This window comes from Protopterus annectens, chromosome 9.part0 (genome assembly GCF_019279795.1).
Source record: "Protopterus annectens isolate FY-2018-M chromosome 9.part0, PAN1.0, whole genome shotgun sequence".
Taxonomy (NCBI): domain Eukaryota; kingdom Metazoa; phylum Chordata; order Ceratodontiformes; family Protopteridae; genus Protopterus; species Protopterus annectens.
In genome coordinates, this window is record NC_056743.1 from 1,943,471,906 (window position 1) to 1,943,495,977 (window position 24,072).

At 41.0% G+C, this 24,072-nt stretch overlaps 1 protein-coding gene across 1 annotated transcript in view; it reads left to right on the top strand.

Moving 5' to 3' along the window:
* The window catches only part of FBXW9 (F-box and WD repeat domain containing 9), an 869,916-nt gene that overhangs the window by 234,785 nt on the left and 611,059 nt on the right, over positions 1-24,072 (top strand). The window contains exon 7 of the mRNA XM_044082395.1: positions 12,446-12,633. Coding sequence (XP_043938330.1) covers positions 12,446-12,633 — 188 coding nt within the window. The remainder of the gene's footprint in view (positions 1-12,445; positions 12,634-24,072) is intronic.

Below are 24,072 nucleotides of genomic sequence, written 5' to 3' on the forward strand. Positions count from 1 at the left end.
AAAAAAATAGTGACCAAGGAACTACACTAGACTGGATCCTAGATTTAGATCCCTACTAATACACCAACTCCAGAACCCTACCTGATAAGTTAAGCAGCCTACCCACCTATACTAACAGAACCATAACCAATACCGCTAAAAAACATTTATAAAACTACACGTAATTTGTCTAACTTCAACCAACAACAATTTAACTCGATACTAAAATCTATGAACTGGTCCTCACTAAAATCCCTACCATTAGATGATGCTGTTTGCCACTTCAAGAAAATATTCCTAGATACTGGAGAACAACCAAAATCATACAGAGTATTATATTCATAAAATAGCAGGGAGTATTCTAACAATTAAACCAGCATGAGAATGGAGAAAAGAGATTCTGCCAGTAGGGATGACTGTGGTCAGGGATACAGATAATAGGCAAGAGGGGGATGGAATTTTATTGGAGAAAATTGGCAAAGGAACCAAGGTATTAGGAGCAAATAACTAGAAAGGTAATAGAATGGGAAGAGGCCAAAAATTTATTTGAACTGCAGGTTAGAGATTGCCTTCCCTATCAAGGATTGATATCAGAGTATAGGCAAAGGGAAAGAAATAGACGGCTCCTAAATGAAAGACCAGCACTGGTAGAGTTTTTAACAGAATCTAGAACAGAAGCTGCCATTAAAAAAGGAATAATTAATATCACATATAAAATACTGCATGATAATTACAAGAATCAATCAGAGGAGCTTAGAAAGGACTGGGAAGAGAGATTGGATAAGCAATTCGCAAGGTGACAATGGTGGGATATATGTGTATCTCCCAAATATGCAACAAAGTCTAGAAGATTTAGGATCTTTTCTTGGAAATGTTTACATAGGTATTGTTATACCCCAAGTAGACTCCAAAGAATTTTTCCTCATGTGGATAGCAAATGCTGGAGGTGTGATGGACAAGAAAGAGGTAGCTGGGAAGATATTTTTTTGGAGGTGTGATGAGCTGGCAGACTTTTGGGATTCACTGAGGGACGCTCTGTCGGAGATGCTGGTTGGGCGTATTGAACTGACTGGGGAGATGATTTTTTTTGAGTTATGCTACAGAATCGGAATTCTTCTAAGTCCAACAAGTATGACACACAAAATTGAAGGAAATCCGTTTATTACAATAAACTGAAGCGCTTTTCGTACGTTACATATACGAACTTCATCAGATAAAGAACAGATGATAAAATGCAGTTTAAGTAGTAAAATCTCTTAGTCAGCTGATACATCAAATTAAACCATTAAAGACATATTACCCGTAGTAAAACAATACATTTTTGGAAAACTTTCTATACATATTATAGCCCTGCTTATTATAATACTATCAGAGGCTATTCAAAGTAGATTATAAACAAACAGCAGCAACAAAAAAAAAATAAAAAAATAATAAAGATAAAAAATACTAGAAAATATATATGTATTTTAAAACTATTTATAATATCCATTATTTCATATCACAGAATACTTGAATAAACAAAATCTGTGCTATATAATATATTTTTAAAAAATTATATATCCCTTTATAAAGCCTACCTACAAAGGCTTTTAAGTTTTAACAAAGCCATGATGGAACGCATATCGTTTAGACCTGGCCAATTATATGCATGTAAACTAATCTGCCATACCAGTTCCTGTTTTTCTAATTCTATTTCTATAGGTCCACCTCTTATATCGGGTATTAACTGATCCAAGACCCAAAATTTAAATGCATGTGTAGGATGTTCTGAAATATGTTTAGCTAATGCATTTTCTTGTTTAGATTTATTTATGTTGTAAATGTGTTCATAATATGTATAGAAAGTTTTCCAAAAATGTATGGTTTTACTACTGGTAATATGTCTTTAATGGTTTAAATTGATGTATCAGCTGACTAAGAGATTTTACTACTTAAACTGCATTTTATCATCTGTTCTTTATCTGATGAAGTTCGTATATGTAACGTATGAAAAGCGCTTCAGTTTATTGTAATAAACGGATTTCCTTCAATTTTGCGTGTCATACTTGGACTTAACAGAATCGGAATTGCCTAGACATAGTGAAGCCTTGCTGAGTCTAATTATGATTGCTGCCAAAAACGCAATTACTAGAAAATGGAAATCAAAGTCTAGACCAACTTTGTTAGAAGTAGTGAATACAGTAACAGATATAAAACAACTGGAATTGGGATCTTTAGAAAAGGGAAGGAGAAAACTACATAGAAAAAAATGGGAATTGTGGGAGCAGTATATGCCGAGCAGGAACAAGGTTTAAGATGCAGGATTTGAATGAGCTGTCTAATGCTTAACTGACAATGACTGAAAGGTTTACAAGTGATTTATAATGTTTACAACTACAGTTGTTTCGATGGTGTCTGTGATGCAAACTGTCTGCAACTAAAGTGATATCGTTTTATGTTTCTCATTTATGTAAGTGTAAGATTGTCTTTGTCATATGTGGAAATTTAATAAACATGTTGTAAAAAATATTCCTGGATAATCTTAAACAACCTATACCCCGACCGCACTAAAAGAATAAAAACAAATCATGCTGTCTGGCTAACCAAGGACACGAAAAGCCTACTAGTAACAAGAGAGAAAGGCTGGCAAAAATATCAACAAACTAAAAGTGGACCAAATTACCAAAAATACAAACAACTATGCAACCAAGGAAAAAAATGGTTAGCAATGTTTTGTCATACAATCTCTCGGCTCCTTAACCCTGGAACCAAAGAAAACCCACCCTTGCCACCAATAAAACTCCATCTCAGATAGCTGAAGCTTTCAACACACATTTTATTGACAGCATACTTAATCTACTCAATCCCTCCAACCAGCCCTCAAACTCTCACCCCAGTCAAAACCCCAGCCTCTCCCAAACTATTACAGAACACCCTCCTCACCTTCCCATCTCCCTCAGAATACAACCACAACTCACAAACCTCTTCCTCTCCTTACTGTCCAACCTGTACCCACTCACCACATATGTAGGTTACTCCTCAAACTAAAACTTTGTTCTCCCTCCTCTGACAGTCTCCCACCATAGTACTTAAAGCTTGCCTCCGATGCCATAGCTTATCCAGTTGGTATACTCATCAACCAATCTATCACAGAATCTTACATCCCCAACATCTGGAAAAAATCCATAACCCCCCCTGTAGAAAGGCGGTAAATACTATAACATTTCGAATTACCACCCCATTGCTATACTATCTCCCCTATCCAAGCTATTATTAAAATGCGTACTTAAACAGCTACTTAATTATATCCTACAAAACAAATTACTTACCCCCACCCAGCATGGCTTTAGGCCATCACATAGTACAACTACTGCATTAGTCTCCTTGGTCAACAAAGCCAGGGATGCCAGACTGCTAACATCTGTACTATTTATTGATCTAGCCAAGGCCTTCGACACCCATTTCCCACCCTAAACCACTACAACAACTCTCTAACCTCAGTCTGTCGTCTGCTTCTCAACTATGGATCAACAGTTACCTAACAGACAGGCAACAATACATAAAATGGCTGGGAACCTTCTCAGACTATCTACTAAATAGCATCAGAGTTCCACAGGGGTCCATTCTCGGACCGCTACTCCTTTACATTTTCGTTGACAGCCTTCAAACCGTCTCTAACCAAAGCTCCCTTATACAGTATGCCAACGATTGTACTATCATCTCCTCCTCCAACAACATAAAACACCTTCAGCATCTAACCCAAACTGCCTATACAGTCACAGAGACCTGGCTGAACAAGGCACAGCTCTTGCTGAATGCCAGTGAAAAAAAACTTCTCCTTTTCACACCCAATAATCTCTCAGCCGACGTCCAAGATCAATTCTCTAAACAATACTCAACTAGAAGTTGTTACCCAAGCCAAACTACTAGGAGTAACCATAGACAGCAAGTTCTCCTTTGCTCTACATATTCACAGCGCAGTCAAAAAACCCATTGCAAACTAGGAATGCTATACCAGGTCTAAAACTTCATGAAGTCAACCACCAAAACCACCCTGGCTGCTACTTATCTGCACCCCTCTCTTCTCTACGGTGTTCCCATTCTGACAAACATTCAGATTACCTTAAAAGATAAGCAAGAATCCTGCTACAATAAAATTGTAGAATTTGCTATAAATGTACCCCATGACGCACACCACTGCACTGCACTGCTCTCAGTACCCTCAAATGGCTCAAACTCCCACTCCTCCTAGACCACCTGCAACTAAATGTGGCACACAAAGTTATATTTCATCCCAATAACTGCCCAGCACTCAACTCACTCCTCCAAACCTACATACCTACCAGAAATCTCTGATCTGAAGACAAGCAACTAAACCCTACACAGACCAAACAAAAAAAGCTGGTCAGTGCCTATACCCCTACACTGTAGCAAAACTCTGGAATGCCCTACCAAGCAGCATCATGACTACTGACCACAAAAATTTCAAACTTGCATTAAAAAAAAAAACCTGCAAAGTACAAACATCTGACCATGTTCCAAAGCAACCCCTGTTCCAATCAACCTAGCTCCCCCACTTCTCTCTACAAATTAGCTGCTAGCCTTACTAATTGTACTTTAGTTAAACCTTTACTTTCTCTTAATTCCAAAGGTCTAGCTGCAGTGTACTTAAACCCCTATAGACACCATTCACCAGATGCAGGACAGACAGTTACTATGCAGTACTGCACAGTGTTGTTTGCTGTGGAATAACAACAAGCCTTGTTTTTGTAAAGAAACAAGAGCAGTAGTCATGTGATATTAAATGTTGCATATGCAAGAGCAGTAGTCATGTGATATTAAATGCTGCATATGCAAGAGCATTAGTCATGTGATATTAAATGCTGCATATGTACTAGCTTATACTGCTGTTATAGTAACTTTATTTTCCTGTGTTTCTGTTATAAAAATTGAAGAGCTTACTTGGATAGATCAACATACTTTGTAGTGAGGCTCTCCTTATTTATTTATTCATTCATTCATTTTTCTATTTCTATTATTTTTGTACATTTATTATGTGTCTGTAGAAAAAGTTTTATGATGGCGCTATTATTATACATGCCACACTCGTTACTACTATTTGTAGTAGGTGTGGAAACTGTTTCTTGGTTTTCATTTATTTATTGTATTGTATATTTGTCCTCATAGCCCTGCTAGTGTAACTTTTTTATGTCCTAGGACTTGGGATCAAAGTAACTTATTGTAGCATATATTTTATTTGTTAGATTTCGTAACAATACTGTAGCTGCACTTGTTGTTGTTCTTGTGTCTTTCGGCTTTTCCCGGTTAGGGGTTGCCACAGCGGAACTCCGGTCCGCTAATGATTGGCAGTAGATTTTTACGTGCCGAGTTGCCGGCCCTGATGCACAACCTTCAACAAAGGTACGCCCATTCACGCATGTCTCCACATAGAAGATGCTCTAGCTGAGAATCGAATGGAACAATGTCTTACTGAGAGGCGACAATGCTACCGGAGCACCACCACCAGCTGCACTATCAGGGCATATCAAGTAACTGTCATATAAGTCTGAATGTATTTTTGGATGGGTGTTCTTATATTTTACTTATTTATTTTTAGGAATTTCAAGAACTGTTCTAAAAAGCTGTTTTGTTCTTTGGTCGTCTACTTTTAGAATTTTATTTAATAATCAGTAAGGTTATATAAATATTAAGGTTATATGTTTTTGATACCTCATCTTGTAACATTCTGTTGAATTATGTAAGTTGTCTTGAGGAATAGTGGTGGAATAGAGATTTTTTGGATGTACGATTAATGCGATTAATGGTTAACCAAATGGGTCCGATAGATACCAATTTATTCCGAAAGGGATGTTGGAAAAATAGTTACTTGTCCTTTGATAGTATGCACTCCAAGTATATATATCCTAATGCAGTAAGATGCCAGTACATTGAGAGCCTGTAGGCTATGCACACAAGAGGAAACATTTCATGAAAACATTGATGCATTGAGTGAGTCAAATTTTTTGAAAAGGGGCTATATAAGAAGGACCTTCTGATACAGCATAAAGAGAGGGTGGTCAAGGATAGAAAAACCATTGCTGCCCCATACTTCTCTAGATGTGCTTCCTAGTGCACATAAGGATAGGAGCATTGTCAGTAAACTCAGATTTGGTTTGAAGTATACAAATGATGTAGGCTTTGTATGTAGTATTATACGAAAAAAACTGGGGAATACTTACAAGTGACAACAAGACAGTTGAAATAGTTGGGAATAATCCCTCTTTTATGTATAAAAATTGTTTAAACTTGAAAAGACAGCTGTGTACAGGGAATTTTAATACTAAGTCAAGTAACTTGCTATCTGCCAGGTTTGGTACATACAGTTGCAGGCATTGCACAGCCTGTACATATATTTCACAGGAACAAGTGTTTAAACATCCACATATGAAATATATTTTTAGTCCCAGATTCTGTGCAGATTGTAGTACAGCAAATGTAATTTATTTACCCACATGCCAGTCCTGTACAAGATTCTATGTTGGTAAGACCAATAAGAGATTAAAAGATAGAATTTTTAGTCATTCTTATGAGATTAGGACTTGAAATATGAACAATGCACTAGCTAAACATATTAAAGAAAATGCTGGACATGAGTTTGTTTTTAGAGTACTACAAATAGTGGATGTGGGTCAAAGGGGGTGATCTCACTAACTATACTGAAACAGTAGAACTTAAATGGATCTTGAGGCTACAGGCTGATAAACATCCTAGTATTAATGCTTGTGTCTATTTAAAACCTGTATTGAAAGGGAGGAAATTGGTTTAATGAAGTGATGAATTAACATAGCTGATTGAACATCTAACTGTTTTTAAACTGAGCTGTGATTTTGTGTTTTTATGATCTGAAGAAGTGTTGGTTTTACAACGTGAAAGCACTTATCTGGTCCATTTTTACAAATAAATACTTTTACTGTGTGAAGCTGTGGTGTTCCTGCCAATTTTTATGCTTTGGATTTTCGGTGTTTATCTGGCAGTTACCTTTATCGGTGGCTGGGACTTGGTTCTTGTGTTTGAAAGCAGTTTCCCTGACAGAATACAAATGAAGTAGAACTTGAGATAGTTTTCATATTGATCACTGCTGCAGAAACCTAAGCTGTGCAGGATATAACAGCAGGCAGCTTCCAAAGCTTCAAGGTACGTTCCACTTAACCCAAACAGTCAGCTTGACCTGAGTTGTCTAAAAAGACAGGTTTGGTCTTCAAAACTTTTGGAGTGTTCCTGCCACCAAAGAAAGTGCTCCTTGGTGGGCTTTCAAGGAGTTAGTCGGCTTGTGTTATCTTGTGCAGGATTGATAAGTTTTCTTTGGGGAAAAACCTTCCACATTTTTTTAAAATATTTAAATGTACTTTCCTGTGTGAACTTTGCTGTAACTTAAAATGGGAGCATGCTTTTGTTTTTGGCACTATAAAAGTTGATTTAAACATTCTGAAAACATTTTTCCTGTGGAGAACCATGTTTAAATTACTTTTTGAGACTGGTAAAATGTGTTGGAGTACTTTCTACTGTTTTTTTATTGGAAAAACTGAATTTATACTACTATTGATATTCTACCATCTTGTGCTGCTTAGTTTCCTTGGGAAAGAGGCACCATTTTCAGCTTGACTGGTCCCATGGTCAGTCTTTCTTCCAGCTGCAAAAAGGAAAAGTTAGTTAAACAGCCTTTGCCATCACAGCAGGTTAGCAGTTTGCCTGACCACAGGTGAGTGACTCTGCTGTTGCCAAAGTTGGTTCCTCAGACCACGCATCTTTTCCCCGGATCATTATGGTATTGCAAATACAGCCATTGTGAACCAGGAGTTAGCCACATCCTCTGTGGCTCTTGAAGTCCACTTAGTTGGCAAGGAAGAGAGACTTTTTTGGTGTTGAGAGATGGGGCAGGGAAAGTGCCCCCGCTTAACCAGAATGTTATGTCCATCCCTGGGAAAGCCATTGCTGCCATTAAAAACCCTGCTTGCCTAAATGTGCCTGTCAAAAAATAAATAGAAAACTAAACATGTTTTCTTCTGCTCCAGTTTCACTGAACAGGAGTAGTTTATTAAATCTGGCTCAGCATCTTATACAAGCTATTGATCCTTTTTATAAGGTAGTTTCTGGTAAGAGAAAAAGGGATTCCTCTTTTCATGAGGAGATTTGGGAAATTTAATTTGGAGAGCAATGTGATAGGGTAGATGCATTTTTTTTCTGCTCAAGATTCTGATTCAGTGTTTTCTGTGGGAAGACACAGAGGTTTTTCGGTCCCTCCAAAAATGCTATGAAATTCTCAGAACCTCTTCCCATCCTCCCAGTGTTGCCACCATTGGAGGATGTATTTGTTACAGCTTGTGGTTTCTCCTGATAGGCAGCCTGCTGCACCTAAGAAAGCAGATGTACAAAGTTCCTGAATCTTTTAAATCTCTATATACTCATCCCAGACCTAACATAGCAGCTTTAGTCAACCCCAGCTGCTGACAGTCCTTTTCTTAACTCTGTTCATTCCCCTTCTGATAAAGATATTAAAACAATTGAAACATCTGGGGGGAAACTGTATTCTTCTACTACTTTAATTTTTAGAATTTTTAATTTTCAGGCTAGTATGTTAAAGTTTATTTTGACTAATTACGAAAATGTGAGAAGTATTTTATCTGAAGTTCCTTCCTGTGAGGAAAAATCTGCTTTGTGTGATCTAGTTTCTTTCATTTCTTAGTTCAGTACTCATTGTTTAAATTGTGTTTTTATTCTGCAGATACTACGTACAGGACTGTTGCCCTCCCAGAGAATGTAAACATGAGATTTTAAATTCTCCTTTGCATTAGTTTTTGGTCTATCTGCTGTAAAATTATAAAATAATGTGATGAGAGGGGTAAGCTGTTGCATGGAATCTCTCGAATCTTTAAGCCCTCCATGTCTAAATTTCTTCTGCTCCCTTATCCAGTTTGAGCAAGAAGCAAAACAAACAGTCACAGCAAAATACTGGGGAGCAGATGTTTAAAAAATAATTGCAGGGAGGTTCCAAAAATAAAACTGGAACCCTGCAGAACAAAGGACAGTCGAATAAGTCAGAATGACTATGCAAGGGACCTTGTTCCTCTCCCATCCTGGCATTCCCTTATCCCTTCCAGAAGGTCTGAATCTCCATTTCTGCCTTTGACAACGGATTATTTCAGACAGTTGGTCTCTCAGGCTGATTCATCAGGGGTACAGATGGCAATGGGAAGAAATCTCTTCTTCCAAGGAATTATTCCGCACCCACCAAACCAAACTCATCTATTCCCTCTTGTCTTACAGCACAGGCTTTCTCAGGGATAATGTAAACAGGAATGTTTCTGATGCCCAAGAAAGAAAATGCCTGGAAAACATTTCTTTATTTTTCTTTCTTAAATCAGTTTGTGACAGTGCTCAAGTTTAGAATGCTGACACTTCACAACATCTTGCCCTTTCTTCCTCATTTGAGTTTTTAGTAACATATTTTTAAAAGATGCTTATCACATCCCTATTTATCTCCGGCATTAATTAAAGTTTTGTGTGTGAATCACATTATCAGTTCTCTTCCTTACCCTTTGGATTATCCACTGCTCTAAGACTATTCACAAAGTGTGTAGCTCCAGGCTACAAGGTATCAGCTTATCCTTGCAGAATCTTTTTCAAAGTGTGGGAGATCTCCTTTGCAAGCTGAAATTACAAAATATAACATTCAAAAGTCTTTTTTTTACTGTGTCACACAGGATTGTATTTCTGGGGTGTCTGCTAGACACCTCAGTACAAAGAACTTTTCTTCCATCAGAAAAAAATAGACCTGTATTTAGATCTTACTCCAGGAGTTTTCCACTCAAACTTTGGTCACTGCAAAGGAATACCTCAGGATTCTGGGTTTCATGGTACCTATGATTCTCATGATACTTCTGTCAAGACTCCACATGAGAAAGATACAATGGTATCTGAACTCTTTCCGGTCCTATCACCAATACCCATTATCTTTTCAGATTCCAGTTCTGGAATTTGTGAGAAGAGAAATCACTTGGTGGAGACATCAACTTTCCCTGAATCCAGATATCCTCTTCTTGTCTCCTGCTCCAAAGTAGTCAGTCACCACTAATGCCTTGGACCTTGCTTGGGGAGCAGTGTCAAGGGAGATAAAAATGCAAGGTATTGGGGACAACAAATGCAGACACAGGTACTTAAATGCAAAAGAGATTTTTGCCCTTATCAAGGCACTCAACTCTGCCAATCAGCTTTGGTCCTCAGGACCACTTCAGGTTGTTACATACAATACAACAGTGATGTGGTACAGAACCAAGGTGAACCAGGTCTTACCTCCAATGCAGAATAGCCATGTTAGCTTGGTGTATAGCTTCACAGCACAATCTCACTCTACAGGCTTTCTACATTCCATCAGAAAAGTGTGTGCCAGACAAGCTCAGTCAGACAAAGTCAGACCCTCACAATTGGAAACAAGACCAGGTGGTCTTCCATGGTTTGATCCATCAGTGTGGAGTTCCTCAAGTAGACATTTTTGCCTCCTCGCTGAAAAACAATCAGCTGGAAAATTTCTGCTGTGGGACTCCATGCAAGAAAGCCTGGATGACAGATGTCTTTTCTTTTCCTTGGACAAGAATGTTCCTGTATGCTTTTCCACTGATATCCAAGGGACTTCTGAAAATTCAGAAGGAATCCCCCAAGATCATTGTGGTGACTCCCTTCTGGCCCAGGCAACAGAGGTTATCACTTTTTTTGAATGGTCAAGGGGCAATTACTACTAGCTTCATTACAGACTGGATCTACTCACAAAAGTACAGGGATGTTTGATGCATTCCAACTCTAAACAAATTCAGCTGAATCTCTGGATAATAGGGTCTAGATACCTTTTAGATGACTACTAGAAAATCATATATTAGCTAATGGAAAGGTTTTCTAGTTGATGTCAGCAACATAACACATTCCGAGCTAGTGTTCCCCTGGTTTTACAATACTTGTGTGAGTAACTTTCCTTAGGCCTATCTTACTCCTCTGTCAAGGTTCATTTGTCAGCCATTTCAGCATGTCTGCCAACGGATACTCCTCTTCAAGACATTCCAATGTCAAACATTTTTGAAAGGGGTTTTGCATAAGAAACCTCCAAGAAAACTAGTGACTTCTACTTGGGATTTTAATTTTTGAGTTAAAGAAGTGAACACTTTCAACATTTGAACCAGCTCATCTGGCTGACTTGAGGTTCTTAACATTGAAAACAGTTTTACTGATTGCCCTGACCTCTGCAAGAAGGGTGTCTTTGTTGTAAACTCGTATGGTGGGGCTACCTTATCTCATTTTCCGCATACACAATTTCTTTGCAAACTAATCCTTCTTTTATGTCTAAAGTGGTATCAGTTTACTTTAAGCCAGTCTATTTCCTTGTGTTCTTCCCCAAACAACAAAATGAGGGAGAAAGGATGCTTCATACCTTGGATGTCCACAGAGAACCCAGGTACTGTCTTGACAGATGAAAATCATTCAGAACTTCCAATCAGTTATTCAAAGAAGGGCAACCTGTGTCAAAGCACACTATTTCTAAAAAGTTGTATCAGGGTTTTACATTTTATTATTCACACCACAACAAAACTGTTCCAGGTAGTGTCAAGGCATATTCTACGAGGGCCTTGGCTTCATCTGTGTCTTTTTGAAAAGGGTTAGTCGGCAAAAGTTTTCTAGAAGCAGCAGCTAGGTCCTCTGCACATACTTTTGCAAAGCACTACAAGCTAGATTCCTTCTCCAGATCTAGGTCAGGTTTTGCTAGGACTGTTCTCCAGGGGCTCCTAAACCCTTCTCCTTCCACCTCCTGGTTGTTCTAAACTAGGGTAATCTACCCATAAAGCTCAGGCTACTGCTGCGATGATCAATATGAAGAACATAAGTACAGTTGGTAAGTAAACTTACCATGACAGTAGATGTTAGAATGACCACAGCTGTTCCCTCCCTCCATCCCCCTTGTTTTTGGGTGTGTTTGTATACTAGGGTATGGACATTTGTTTTTTTGTTGTTCCTAACTTTATCTCAGGGCTTGGTCTCCCTCTCTCAGTTGGCATGAAAGCTCTGAAGGGCTTAGCATCCAAACCTGTCTTTCTAGTCAGCATTCCATTAGTCAGCTCAAACTGAGCTGGCTAAAAAGACAGGTTTAGGTGCTAAGCTCTTCAGAGCTTTCATGCCAACTGAGAGGGTGCCCTGAAGATTTGGAAGCTGGCTAGCTATTATATCCTGTAGTTAGGTTACTGTAGCAGTGATCATTCAAACATCTACTACTAAGGTAAGTTTACTTTACACAACTGTACTATTCTATAACATTAAAGGTTAGAATGTGGGGCATACATTAAAATCCTTATACGTAGATTTGGGGGGCTTTGGAAAGAGGCTGCATTAATTATATCTTATAAAAGTACATCACGATGTGCATATGTTTTATAAATTGATATCTAAGTGCCATTTGTTGATCTTCTTTCTCTGGCTTCCTCTGCAGCTGCCCAGACATTAGTGAAGAGCATGAAGGTGCACTCTAGTGCTGTCCTGTCTGTTGTAGCAGATGACCGCTATATTATCTCTGGCAGTGAAGACCGCACACTGGTTGTAGTTGACAGAAGGAAGAATCATGTCTTTCAGAGACTCCAGGTACTTAAAAATGCATCTTTTCACCTTGGGATCAGAAATGTTTAAGATAAAAATTCAACCCTTTTGGCAAAAGGTCTACTTCATTTAATTTTCCTTTTTTTTTTTAAATTTGTTTTTCATTAGTATGGACAGCAAATTTTGTACTCTTAGTGTATGTTGTGCACGTTGCAAGATATGTTTAGTGTTGCATTATCACATCACTCAATATATTGCTTATGTAAGCATCTATAGAAATGTGCTGAAAAAGTAAAGTGGCATGTCAGTTCTGCTCAGTTTAGATCTGTGACCTATCCCTAGAACTGCAGTGAACCCTGCCTGACTTGAATTTTTTTTGGAGAGACTATGCTGCTTTTATTTGCCAAGATATTGGTTATGTTGGCCAGTGTAAGAGAATTCTTTCCATCGCTTTCCTAAAGATGGAAGTGAGACTGTTTTGCTTCTTTACTGTTTACTTTCTTGTGTGCTATAGCACCATTCTAACTACCTTTCCATCCTCTGACCACCTCCTCAAAGCTTAAAGAAAGGCTGTACAAATCCATTCAAGGTCCATCCAAGCATTTTCTGTCAGTTTCACAAGTACATAAGATGGAAGTCCATCCGTCCGCTGTACATGATGATGATGATCTGTCTGTTTTTGCCACTTACGTTACCATTACAGCCCTTTATATTTCTACTTTTGCCTCATTTCACCGAATAATATTCAATTCAATAATATAATACTCTCTCATTCTTTTGTGAAACCACTGGCGGTAGAGACCGTGTTGAGTGGCTTGATGAAGACAGAATTACTTTTCATTTAATTCTAACAGCCAGTCTGTAGTGAAGCCCACTTCTACTTCCAAATCTCTTATGCCACATCATGCGACTATAGTAGCCAGGTAGCAACCACATTCTTCCTTTGTCTTCATAAAGCTGTAGCTGCCTTTTCCTGGTATATATAAAGAACAGTCTTTTCATCCATCCCTTTTCTCTCAGTTTATAAGCAGAGCCTTTTTTCTTTTTTTCTTGAAAGTTTCTCATTAATTTCTTGCTCTTGGGGTTCAACACATTGTCCTTACTTGATGGTGTCCTTGCCTCTGTTTTATGCAGGCACTTGTTTCATGGGCAGTCCTCCATTCCTTGTTCCTGTGGGCCAGGTTCAGCACATTATCTTTACTTGATGGGGTCCTTGCCTTCTGTTTTATACAGGCACTTGTTTCATGGGCTGCACTTCATCCCTTGTTCCTGTGGGTCAGGTTCAGCACATTATCTTTACTTGATGGCGTCCTTGCCTTCTGTTTTATACAGGCACTTGTTTCATGGGCTGCACTTCATTCCTTGCTCCTGTGGGCCAGGTTCAGCTCATTATATTTACTTGATGGCATCCTTGCCTTCTGTTTTATACAGGTACTTGTTTCATAGGCTGCACTTCATTCCTTGTTCCTGTGGGCCAGGTTCAGCACATTATCTTTACGTGATGGGGTACTTGCCTTCTGTTTTATACAGGGGCTTGTTTCATGGGATGTGCTTCATTCCTTGTTCCTGTGGGCCAGGTTCAGCGCATTATATTTACTTGAAGGAGTCCTTGCCTTCTGTTTTATACAGGCACCTGTTTCATGGGCTGCACTTCATCCCTTGTTCCTGTGGGCCAGGTTCAGCACATTATCTTTACTTGATGGTGTCCTTGCCTTCTGTTTTATACAGGGGCTTGTTTCATGGGCTGCACTTCATTCCTTGTTCCTGTGGGCCAAGTTCAGTACATTATATTTACTTGATGGTCTCCTTGCCTTCTATTTTATACAGGTACTTGTTTCATGGGATGTGCTCCATTCCTTGTTCCTGTGGGCCAGGTTTAGCACATTGTGTTTACTTGATGGTGACCTTGCCTTCTGTTTTATACAGGCACTTGTTTCATGGGCTGCACTTCATTCCTTGTTCATGTGGGCCAGGTTCAGTGCATTATATTTACTTGATGGTGTCATTGCCTTCTCTTTTATACAGGCACTTGTTTCATGGGCTGTGCTCCATTCCTTGTTCTTGAGGGGCCAGGTTCAGCACATTATATTTAATTGATGGTGGCCTTGCCTTCTCATGTTCTTAGTGTTTCACTGTTGCAGTCATTACATTTTGGTAATCTGCTGACAGGTTGCCCTCAGTCGGCCTGATTAACAAAGTCTTGGGTCCTGCATCGGTTGCTGTCCCTTCTTCTGTGACGTTAGGTCAACAGGGTTATAAAACATACAACCGATGCCATTACATTAGTCTTTCTTGCCATGCGGTGCCCGAAGCAGAAGCAGTTCGCAAGTGCCGGTCGACCGACTCCTGAAATTTTTGTTTTCGAGTTTCAGAACCGAAGTCTTCAACTTAATTCTAAGTACCCCGTTGGGGAAACATTTTCTTGATCCTTACCGATGTCAGTAAAAGTTAATAATTGCATTACTTGTGGAAAGCAAATACCTCTAAGGATTTTCATTTGTACTGTATTCCTTGCCTGCGGGGGTAGTGCTGCAGTAGCGTTGTCGCCTCACAGACGTTGCCCGTTCGATTCCCAGTTAGAGCGTCTTCTGTGTAGCGACATGCGTGAAAGGGCGTTCCTTCGTTGAAGGTTGTGCGTTAGGCCCGGCAAGCCAGCACGTAAAACTCTACTGCCAATCATTAGCGGGCCGGAGTTCCGCTGTGACGACCCCTAACCGAGAAAAGCCGAAAGACACAAACAAACTGTATTCCTTGCCTAGGTCCAGACCACGTACCTTGCATTTGTGCTTTATTTAATCAGCGCACTATCCGTCGTTGGTACATTTTTGCTCTAAATATTTCGGTGTTCGGTTTAATTATCCAGAAATGATGTTGGTTAGCCATTTGACTACCAGAATTCCAAAAAAACGCAAAGAAAAAGACAGAGACAGGCCATTGAGGTCCAAAACTGCCGACGACGCTTCTCCTAAGCCAGTTGCTAGTTTGCCAGTACTCAGGTGCTTTCGCAGCCCCTGATACCCAATACTTCTGACTCGCAGGCCTCTACTGAGACCCATTTGGAGTCCGGTATGCCGCGAGATGCTTTTCCCATGGAACCCACGGATGTCTGTACCTTGGATGGGTCCGGAGCCGCAGTGCAGGCACTGGCTTCTGAGGGTGTATTCAGGCCTACAGACTTGCATATTAAACCAACTTCACCTCCTATTCTAAGGCCTAAATCTTGATCTATGTCTAACAAATGATGCCCAGGCCACATGTTCAGGCCCCTATGCCTAAAAAACAAATTATCAAAATGGCTGAAGATCTTATTACTCTAATCAGGGGTAGTCACCCCCCCCCTTCTAAGAGGTCTAGGACTGAGCTTAACTATGATTCTTCTGATCAGGACACTGTTTCCTCTAATTCTTCCAATGACCTAGATTTTTCCATTCCTACTTATGAGGATTCTGATGCAGAGGATTCCATTCCCTTTGCTTCCCTACCGAGGGCTTTTCTTTTGGGTAACTTTACATTCCGTAAGGGAGCATTTCCATTGGGAAAGTCAGGAATTTTCTTAATCGAAAAAGAGGCTTAGGGATTTCCTCCTTTTACCTCAGCATATGCCTTTGGCTATACCTCCTGTCCTAGACATTGTTGATGATGTGTTTTCGGAATCCAGTATGGCCCCTGATTCCCTGCCTCTAGCTCCCAGTTAACCTGACAGATACTACAAGGTTCCTGAGTCCCACATGTTCTTTTTCAAGAACCCTGTTACGGATCCAGAAACCATTTCTCAAGGGCCCAAGGGTATTAAGGCTTCTACTGCTGAAAATCCTACCCCTTCTGATAGAGATTCCAAGGCGCTGGATAGATGGGGTAAAAAGGTTTATACTTCTGCAACTTTGGCAATCAGGGCTTTAAACTGCCAATTTCATATGCTAAAATATCAACAGCATATTATGGAACTGCTCAAACAGATAATTATGTTGATTTCAGACTGTGTGGAAAATAAAGATTTGCAGGATTTATTGCATTCTGCTGAACAAGTTGGAAAACATACTTTGCAATGTGGTTTTGATTCTTTAGAGGCCTCTTGCAGGGCTGCTGTTACTGAGTCTGTGCTTAGAAGGCATGCTTGGCTTAAGGAGCAATCTCTGCCTGATCATGTTAAAGTAAAATTGTTGGATGCTCCTTTAAATCAGGACTGCCTGTTTGGCAATAAGGCTGAAGAAGTTCTAAAAAAAATGAAAGATAAAGCTTAATCTATGCAGACTGTAAAAGATTTCTTACAAGTGCAACCTCCAAGATTTAGTAGGCACTGGCCTACTAAGAATTGGTCCTTTCCAGCTCCCTCCAGATCCACTCAAACCAAACCCAGACGCACCAAAAGCACCAGATTTCAGTCCTAAGGGACTCTCAGAAGTAAGCAATGGGGGGCCTCCACTTCCAAATCTGGAAATAACAAGACACCCCCCTATGGTAAACGGTCTCAATGACTTTCCTTTAAAATTACCAAGCACTTACCTTTCAGCCGCCCCTTTGGGGGGAAGAATTGCTCTTCATGCAAAAATCTGGAAACTCATAACCCAGGACAAATGGGTTTTAAATATAGTGTCCCTGGGATACAGATTTCATTTTCACACATTGCCAACACCAAACGGGTGGCCAGACCTGCCCCCAAATCAGTGGGCAGAGGCTCAGAAACAAGTACTTTCCCACTTAAACATGGGGGGGCTGTTCGGCCAGTACCAGAAGAGGAAAAAGGGACAAGGTTTCTATTCCAGGCTTTTCCTGGTACCCAGAAAAGACAAATAATGGTGTCCAATTCTGGACCTGTCTACTCTAAACACCTTTCTGGACATTCCAAAATTCAAGATGCTGATTCTTCACCAGTTACTTCCTATGCTAGGCAAAGATGCCTGGTTGGCAACTCTAGATTTAAAAGAAGCTTACCTGCATATCCCAATCATGGAATCTTGCAGAAGATACCTACGCTTCAAAGCAGGCTACTTGCATTATCAGTTCTCTGCACTACCCTTTGGCTTGTCTACTGCACCCAGGGTATTCACAAAGTGCCTGGCTCCAGTACTTGTATTTTGCAGGCAAAGAAATATTCAAATATATCCATACCTGGACGATTGTCTAATTCAGGCAGAAAACCAGGCCATACTTATAAATCATCTGGCGTTTGTAAAAAGGGTTCTAACTTGTCTAGGCTACACCATAAACAAAAAGAAATCTCAAGTGGTACCCTCTCAACAGAGTACATTCCTGGGTGCAAGCTTGAATACAACTACCCAGATGGCTTACCTCATGCCAGAAAAGCAAATTCATTTGGTAACTTACTTCAAACAAGTGGCCACAAAAACCCTGCTGTCTGCAAGGCAAATACTGCAAGCCTTGGGGTTCATGGCCTTCTGCATTCTTCTAATTCCATATGCAAGACTGCATATGAGGAAAGTTCACTGGTACGTAAAAAGTCTATGGAGTCAACATTGTCACAGCCTGAAAACAATGATTCTTATCATCCCTTGCCTACGCCTGGAGTTCCTATGGTGGGCAGAGGCCTGCCACCAAAACAAGGGACTGCCATTCACACTACCCCCTGCAGCCCTAACCCTAACTACAAATGCATCAGACTACGCATGGGGGGGGCTCACCTGGCAGGGAAGTGCATTCAGGGCAAATGGAACCCAAATCAAATGCACCTGCATATCAATCAAAAAGAAATGTTAGCTGTACAGAATGCTCTGACAGCCTTCAAGGACTACATTCATCCAGGACAATTAATGGTAAAGGCGTACAACACCACAGTTATGTGGGACATAAACAAGCAGGGGGGTACACATTCTAACCCCCTCTGCAGACTAGCCATGGCCTTGTGGAACACGGCCTTCAGCCACCAAGTGCAACTACAAGCTCAATTCCTGCCAGGAAAACTGAATACACTGGCAGATGGACTAAGCAGAAATCTCATGGACCCACACAAGTGGAAACTGGAACCATTGATTTTCAACATGTTGACAAGCAAATGGGGGAGCCCAGACAGATCTATTTGCCTCCCCTCAGAACTACCAGTTGGACAAATTTTGCACAAGGACTCCTCACAAAAAAGCCTGGAAAGTGGATGCTCTGTCCTTCAGCTGGAAAAAGCCATCAGTCTGCGCCTTTCCCCCTCTGCCTCTGCTCTCCAAAGTTCTGCTAAAAGCCAAACAGGACAAACCAAAAATGATTTTGATTGCTCCACATTGGCTACGCCAACACTGGTACCCACTCCTGCGCAGTGTGTCACCAATATCTCCATGGCACCTGCCTCAGACACCTTCCTTACTGTCTCAGCAGGAGAACCAAATTCTGCACCCTCAGCTCCCAACATTGAACCTTGCAGCTTGGCTAATCACTTAAATTCACCCTTAGCATCCCTCAGCAAACCTGTGATGGATGTCATCTCGAAGGCGAGAAGACCTAGTACTAGAAAATCTTATGCTGACAAATGGAAAAGATTCTGTGCCTGGAACCAATCTTTAGGGATGAGCACAGCAACTCCCAATTTACCTCAGGTTTTGCAATATTTAAGTGAGATGCTTCACAAGGGCCTGTCTTTTTCCTCTATTAAAGTCCATGCTTCAGCTATTTCAGCTCACTATGACACAGACCCACGCCTCTTTTCTCATCCCCTGCTCAAACAATATCTCAGAGGGGCAAAGAACTTGAGACCACCCAGGAGAGCTCCTACCCCTGCCTGGGACCTTAACTTTGTTTTGGAAAAGCTCACTTTACCTCCTTTTGAGCCAGCTGCTACTGCAGACTTAACATTTCTTTCTTGGAAAACAGCCTTTCTCTTAGCAGTCACTTCAGCTAGAAGGATTTCTGAATTACAGGCCCTTATGGCAGTGGAGCCTTTCATCATATTTAATGCGGACAGGGTATCTCTGAGGACCAATCCATCTTTCATGCCGAAGGTGGTTTCCAGTGTGGCTCTTAACCAGTCCATTCATTTGCCAACCTTCTATCCCAATCCACAAAACAAAGGGGGATGGATTCTGCATTCCTTGGATGTGCACAGACAACTTAGATTCTACTTGGATAGAACTAAATTTCGAAGAAAATCTGAACAATTGCTAGTGGCATTTGCTGCTGGGGCAGAGGGGAAGGTTATTTCAAAACAAATAATTTCTAAGTGGATAAGCCATTGCATTCATTTCTGCTGTAAGCACCATGCATAACCTATCCCTCAGGGGATCAGATCTCATTCCACCAGGGCTGCATCTACTTCTGCAACCTTTCTCAGAGGTGTTCCTACCAGGGATATTCTAGAAGCTGCTACCTGGAGTTCAGTACATACTTTCACCAAGCATTACCATTTACAAATTTTCTCTAAATCCAGAGCTGGCTTTGCCACTGCAGTCTTGCAGGGCCTTATAGCTTGGTTCCTAATGCTGTATAACTCCATCCTCCCAACCATAGCTTTGGGAATCTACCCAAATGTAATGACTGCAACAGTGAAACATGAAGAACATAGTACAGTTGTGTACACTTACCATAAATGTAGAAGTTCGAGTGTATTCACTGTTGCAGCCCTGGTTACCCTCCTTCCAGCCCCCTGTTTTTCTCTTACTGTACCTCTACTTTCTTTTACTATGCTTAAAAAAGCGTTTTTGGTGTATTTGCTTTTGGTTGGAGGTATATTTTTGTGTTTTTTAATTTTATTTGCTCCCCATTTGGGGGGCACCTGACATCTGGGGCAAGAAAAACTGATTTAATGCCATCGGCTGCATGTTTTATACCCCTGACGACCTGACGTCATGGAAGACGGGACAGCAACCGACACTGGACCCAAGACTTTGTTAATCAGGCTGACTGAGGGTAACCTGCCAGCAGATTACCCAAATGTAATGACTGCAACAGTGAATACACTCGAACATCTACATTTGTGGTAAGTGTACACAACTGTACTTTTTATACGGGCACTTATTTCATGGGCTGTGCTTCATTCCTTGTTCCTGTGGGCCAGGTTCAGCACAATACATTTACCTGATGGTGTCCTTGCCTTCTGTTTTATACAGGTATGTATTTCATGGGCTGTGCTCCATTCCTTGTTCCTGTGGGCCAGGTTCAACGCATTATATTTACTTGATGGTCTCCTTGCCTTCTGTTTTATACAGGTACTTGATGTTCTTCGTGTTTCACTGTTGCAGTCATTACATTTGGGTAATCTGCTGGCAGGTTGCCCTCAGTCGGCCAGAATTCCAAAGTCTTGGGTCCTGCGTCAGTTGCTGTCTTCTCTTCCATGACGTCAGGTTGTCAGGGGTATAAAACATGCAGCTGACGCCATTCTCTTCAGTCTTTCTTGCCGCGCGTTGCCCGATGCAGAAGCATTTCGCAAGTGCCGGTCGGCCGACTACTGAAATATTCGAGTTTGAGTTTCAGATCCGAAGTCTTCACTAAAGCTAAGTACCCCATTGGGGAAACTTTTTTCTTGCTTTTTACCAATGTCAGAAAAAGTTAATAATTGTATTACTTGTGGGAAGCAAATACCTCATAAGAATTTCCATTTATACTGTATTCCTTGTCTAGGCCCTGATCACAACGTGCCTGGCTGTCGGTTTTGTGCTAGATTTAACCAACGCACTATTAAGCGTCTGTATATTTTTGCATCAAAGTATTTTGGAAACGGATTTAACTACCCAGAAATGTCGTCGGATAGCAATCCGACTACCAGAGTACATAAAAAACGCAAAGAAAAGGACAGAGAAAGGCAGTCGAGATCCAAAACCGACGACAAAGCTTCTCTTAAGCCAGTCGCCAGTTCACCGGTACTCAGTGAGGCGCTTTTGCAGCCCCTGATACCTGCTACCTTCGAGTCGCAGGCCTCTACCGACACCCATGTGGAGTCCAACATGCTGCAAGATACTCAAGGTATTGGACCGACGAATGTATCTCCCTCGGATGGGTCCAGAGCCACTGAGCAGGCACCGGCTTCTGAGGGTGTATTCAGGCCTCAACATTAGTATATTAAACCAACAGCAGCTGCAAAACCAAAGACAAAAGCAGTTTCTAAAACTAAAAAATGACGCATGAGCCATGTGCACAGGCCTCTATGCCTAAAAAACAGATGATCAAAATGGCTGAAGACCTTATTACCTTGATCAGGGGTACCCATCCCCCTCCAGATAAGAGGCCTAGGCAAGAAACTGATTATGAATCTTCAGATCAGGTTTCTATTTCTTCTGATTCCTCTTCTGATCAGGAATTATCTATACCTCCCTATGAGGATTTTGATGCTGAGGAGTCTATTCCATCTGCATCTCCTCCTTAGGATTATTCATTTGGAGAAACCTTGCATACATTGAGGGAGCATTTTCATTGGGAGAGTCAAGACTTCTCAGAATCAAAAAAGAGGCTCAGGGATTTCCTTCTTCTCCATCAGCACAAGCCTTTAGCCATTCCCCCTGTTTTAGAAATTGTGGATGATGTGTTTTCGGAGTCAAGCTTGACCCCTGACTCCTTACCTCCGGCTCCCAGTAAGCCTGACTGATATTACAGGGTCCCTCACTCACATAAATTTTTATTTAGAAACCCTGCTGCTGATTCTGAAACTATTTCACAGGGTCCAAAGGGAGTTAAGGCCTTGACAGCAAAAAATCCTACCCCCTCTGACAGAGATTCAAGGGCACTAGACAGATGGGGAAAAAAGGTTTATACATCTGCAACCTTGGCAATCAGGGCCTTAAACTGTCAATTTCATATGCTAAAGTACCAACAACATGTTATGGGATTGCTGAAACAGAAAATTATGTTGATTTCAGAATGTGCAGAAAATAAAGAATTAACAGGAATTATTGCACGCAGCTGAACAAGTTGGAAAGCATGCTTTGCAATGTGGTTTTGATTCCTTAGAGGCCTCCTGCAGGGCCGCAGTTACTGGATCTGTGATTAGGAGGCATGCCTGGTTAAAGGAACAAAATTTGCCTGATCATGTTAAAGCTAAATTGCTAGTTGCACCTTTACAGCATGATTCTCTGTTTGGTATTAAGGCAGAAGAGGTTTTAAAGAAAATGGAAGACAAAGCTAAGTCTATACAAACTGTTAAAGAATTCTTACAAATGCAGCCACCAAGATTCAGTAGGCACTGGCCTAAAAAAATTGGTCCTTTCCTGTGTCAGACAGAGCTTAAAGGGGCAAATCCAGATGCCCTAAGGGTTCCAGATACCAGGCGCAAGATTCATACAGCTCAAAGCAATGGGGCGCTTCCACCTCCAAATCTTGAGGAGATAAAGCGCAAACCTACAGAAAGCAATCCCAATGACTTCCCTCTGCCTACACCAAGCACTTATCTTTTGGCAGCACCCATAGGGGGAAAAAATAGCAATTTTTGCTCAGAATTGGCAGTTAATAACCCAGGGCAAGTGGGTACTAAGCATCGTATCACAGGGATACAGATTCCATTTCCACACTCTGCCAATGGCAAATGGTTGGCCAGATCTGCCAAAAAATCAATGGACAGAGGCACAGAAACAGGTTGCGTCCCTCATGGATATGGGGGCCATTCAGACAGTACCAGAACAGGAAAAAGGGCAAGGTTTTTACTCAAGACTGTTCTTGGTACCCAGAAAGGACAAGGCCTGGCGGCCAATACTGGATCTATCAATTTTGAACACATACCTGGACATTCCAAAATTCAAAATGCTGACTTTGCAGCAGCTTCTGCCCATGCTGGGCAAGAATGCTTGGCTGGTGACTTTAGACCTAAAAGAGGCATACCTGCATGTCCCAATAAGACAATCATGCAGAAGATACCTCAGATTCAAGGCTGGCTTAATGCATTACCAATTCTCTACACTGCCCTTTGGCTTATCTACTGCGCCCAGGATCTTTACAAAGTGCCTGGCACCAGTAATTGCATTTTGCAGACAAAGAAGTATACAAATATATCCTTAATTGGACGACTGTCTCATTCAAGCAGAGAACAAGGACATTCTTCTTTGACACCTGGCATTTGTGGAAAGGCTTCTAACTTGCCTAGGGTACACAATAAACGAAAATAAATCACAACTGGTACCCTCTCAAAAGATAACATTCCTGGGTGCAAGCTTGGATACAACTGCCCAGATGGCTTTCCTCACGCCAGACAAGCAAAGGCAACTGACTACTTACTTCAAACTGATGGCAACAAAAACCCAGTCTTCTGCAAGACAAATTCTGCAGGCTCTGGGCTTCATGGCATCCTACATCCTACTGATTCCATATGCAAGACTGCATATGAGGAAACTTCAATGGTACCTAAAACGTTTATGGAGTCAACATTCACACAGTCTGGAAACAATGATTCCTCTCATTCCCTGCCTGCAACAGGAGTTTCTATGGTGGGCAAAGGCATGTCACCAAAACATGGGACGGCCCTTCACTCTACCCCTGCCAGCCAAACCCTAACAACAGATGCATCAAATTATGCCTGGGGGGCCCACATGGCAGGAAGATGCATTCAGGGCTTATGGACACCAA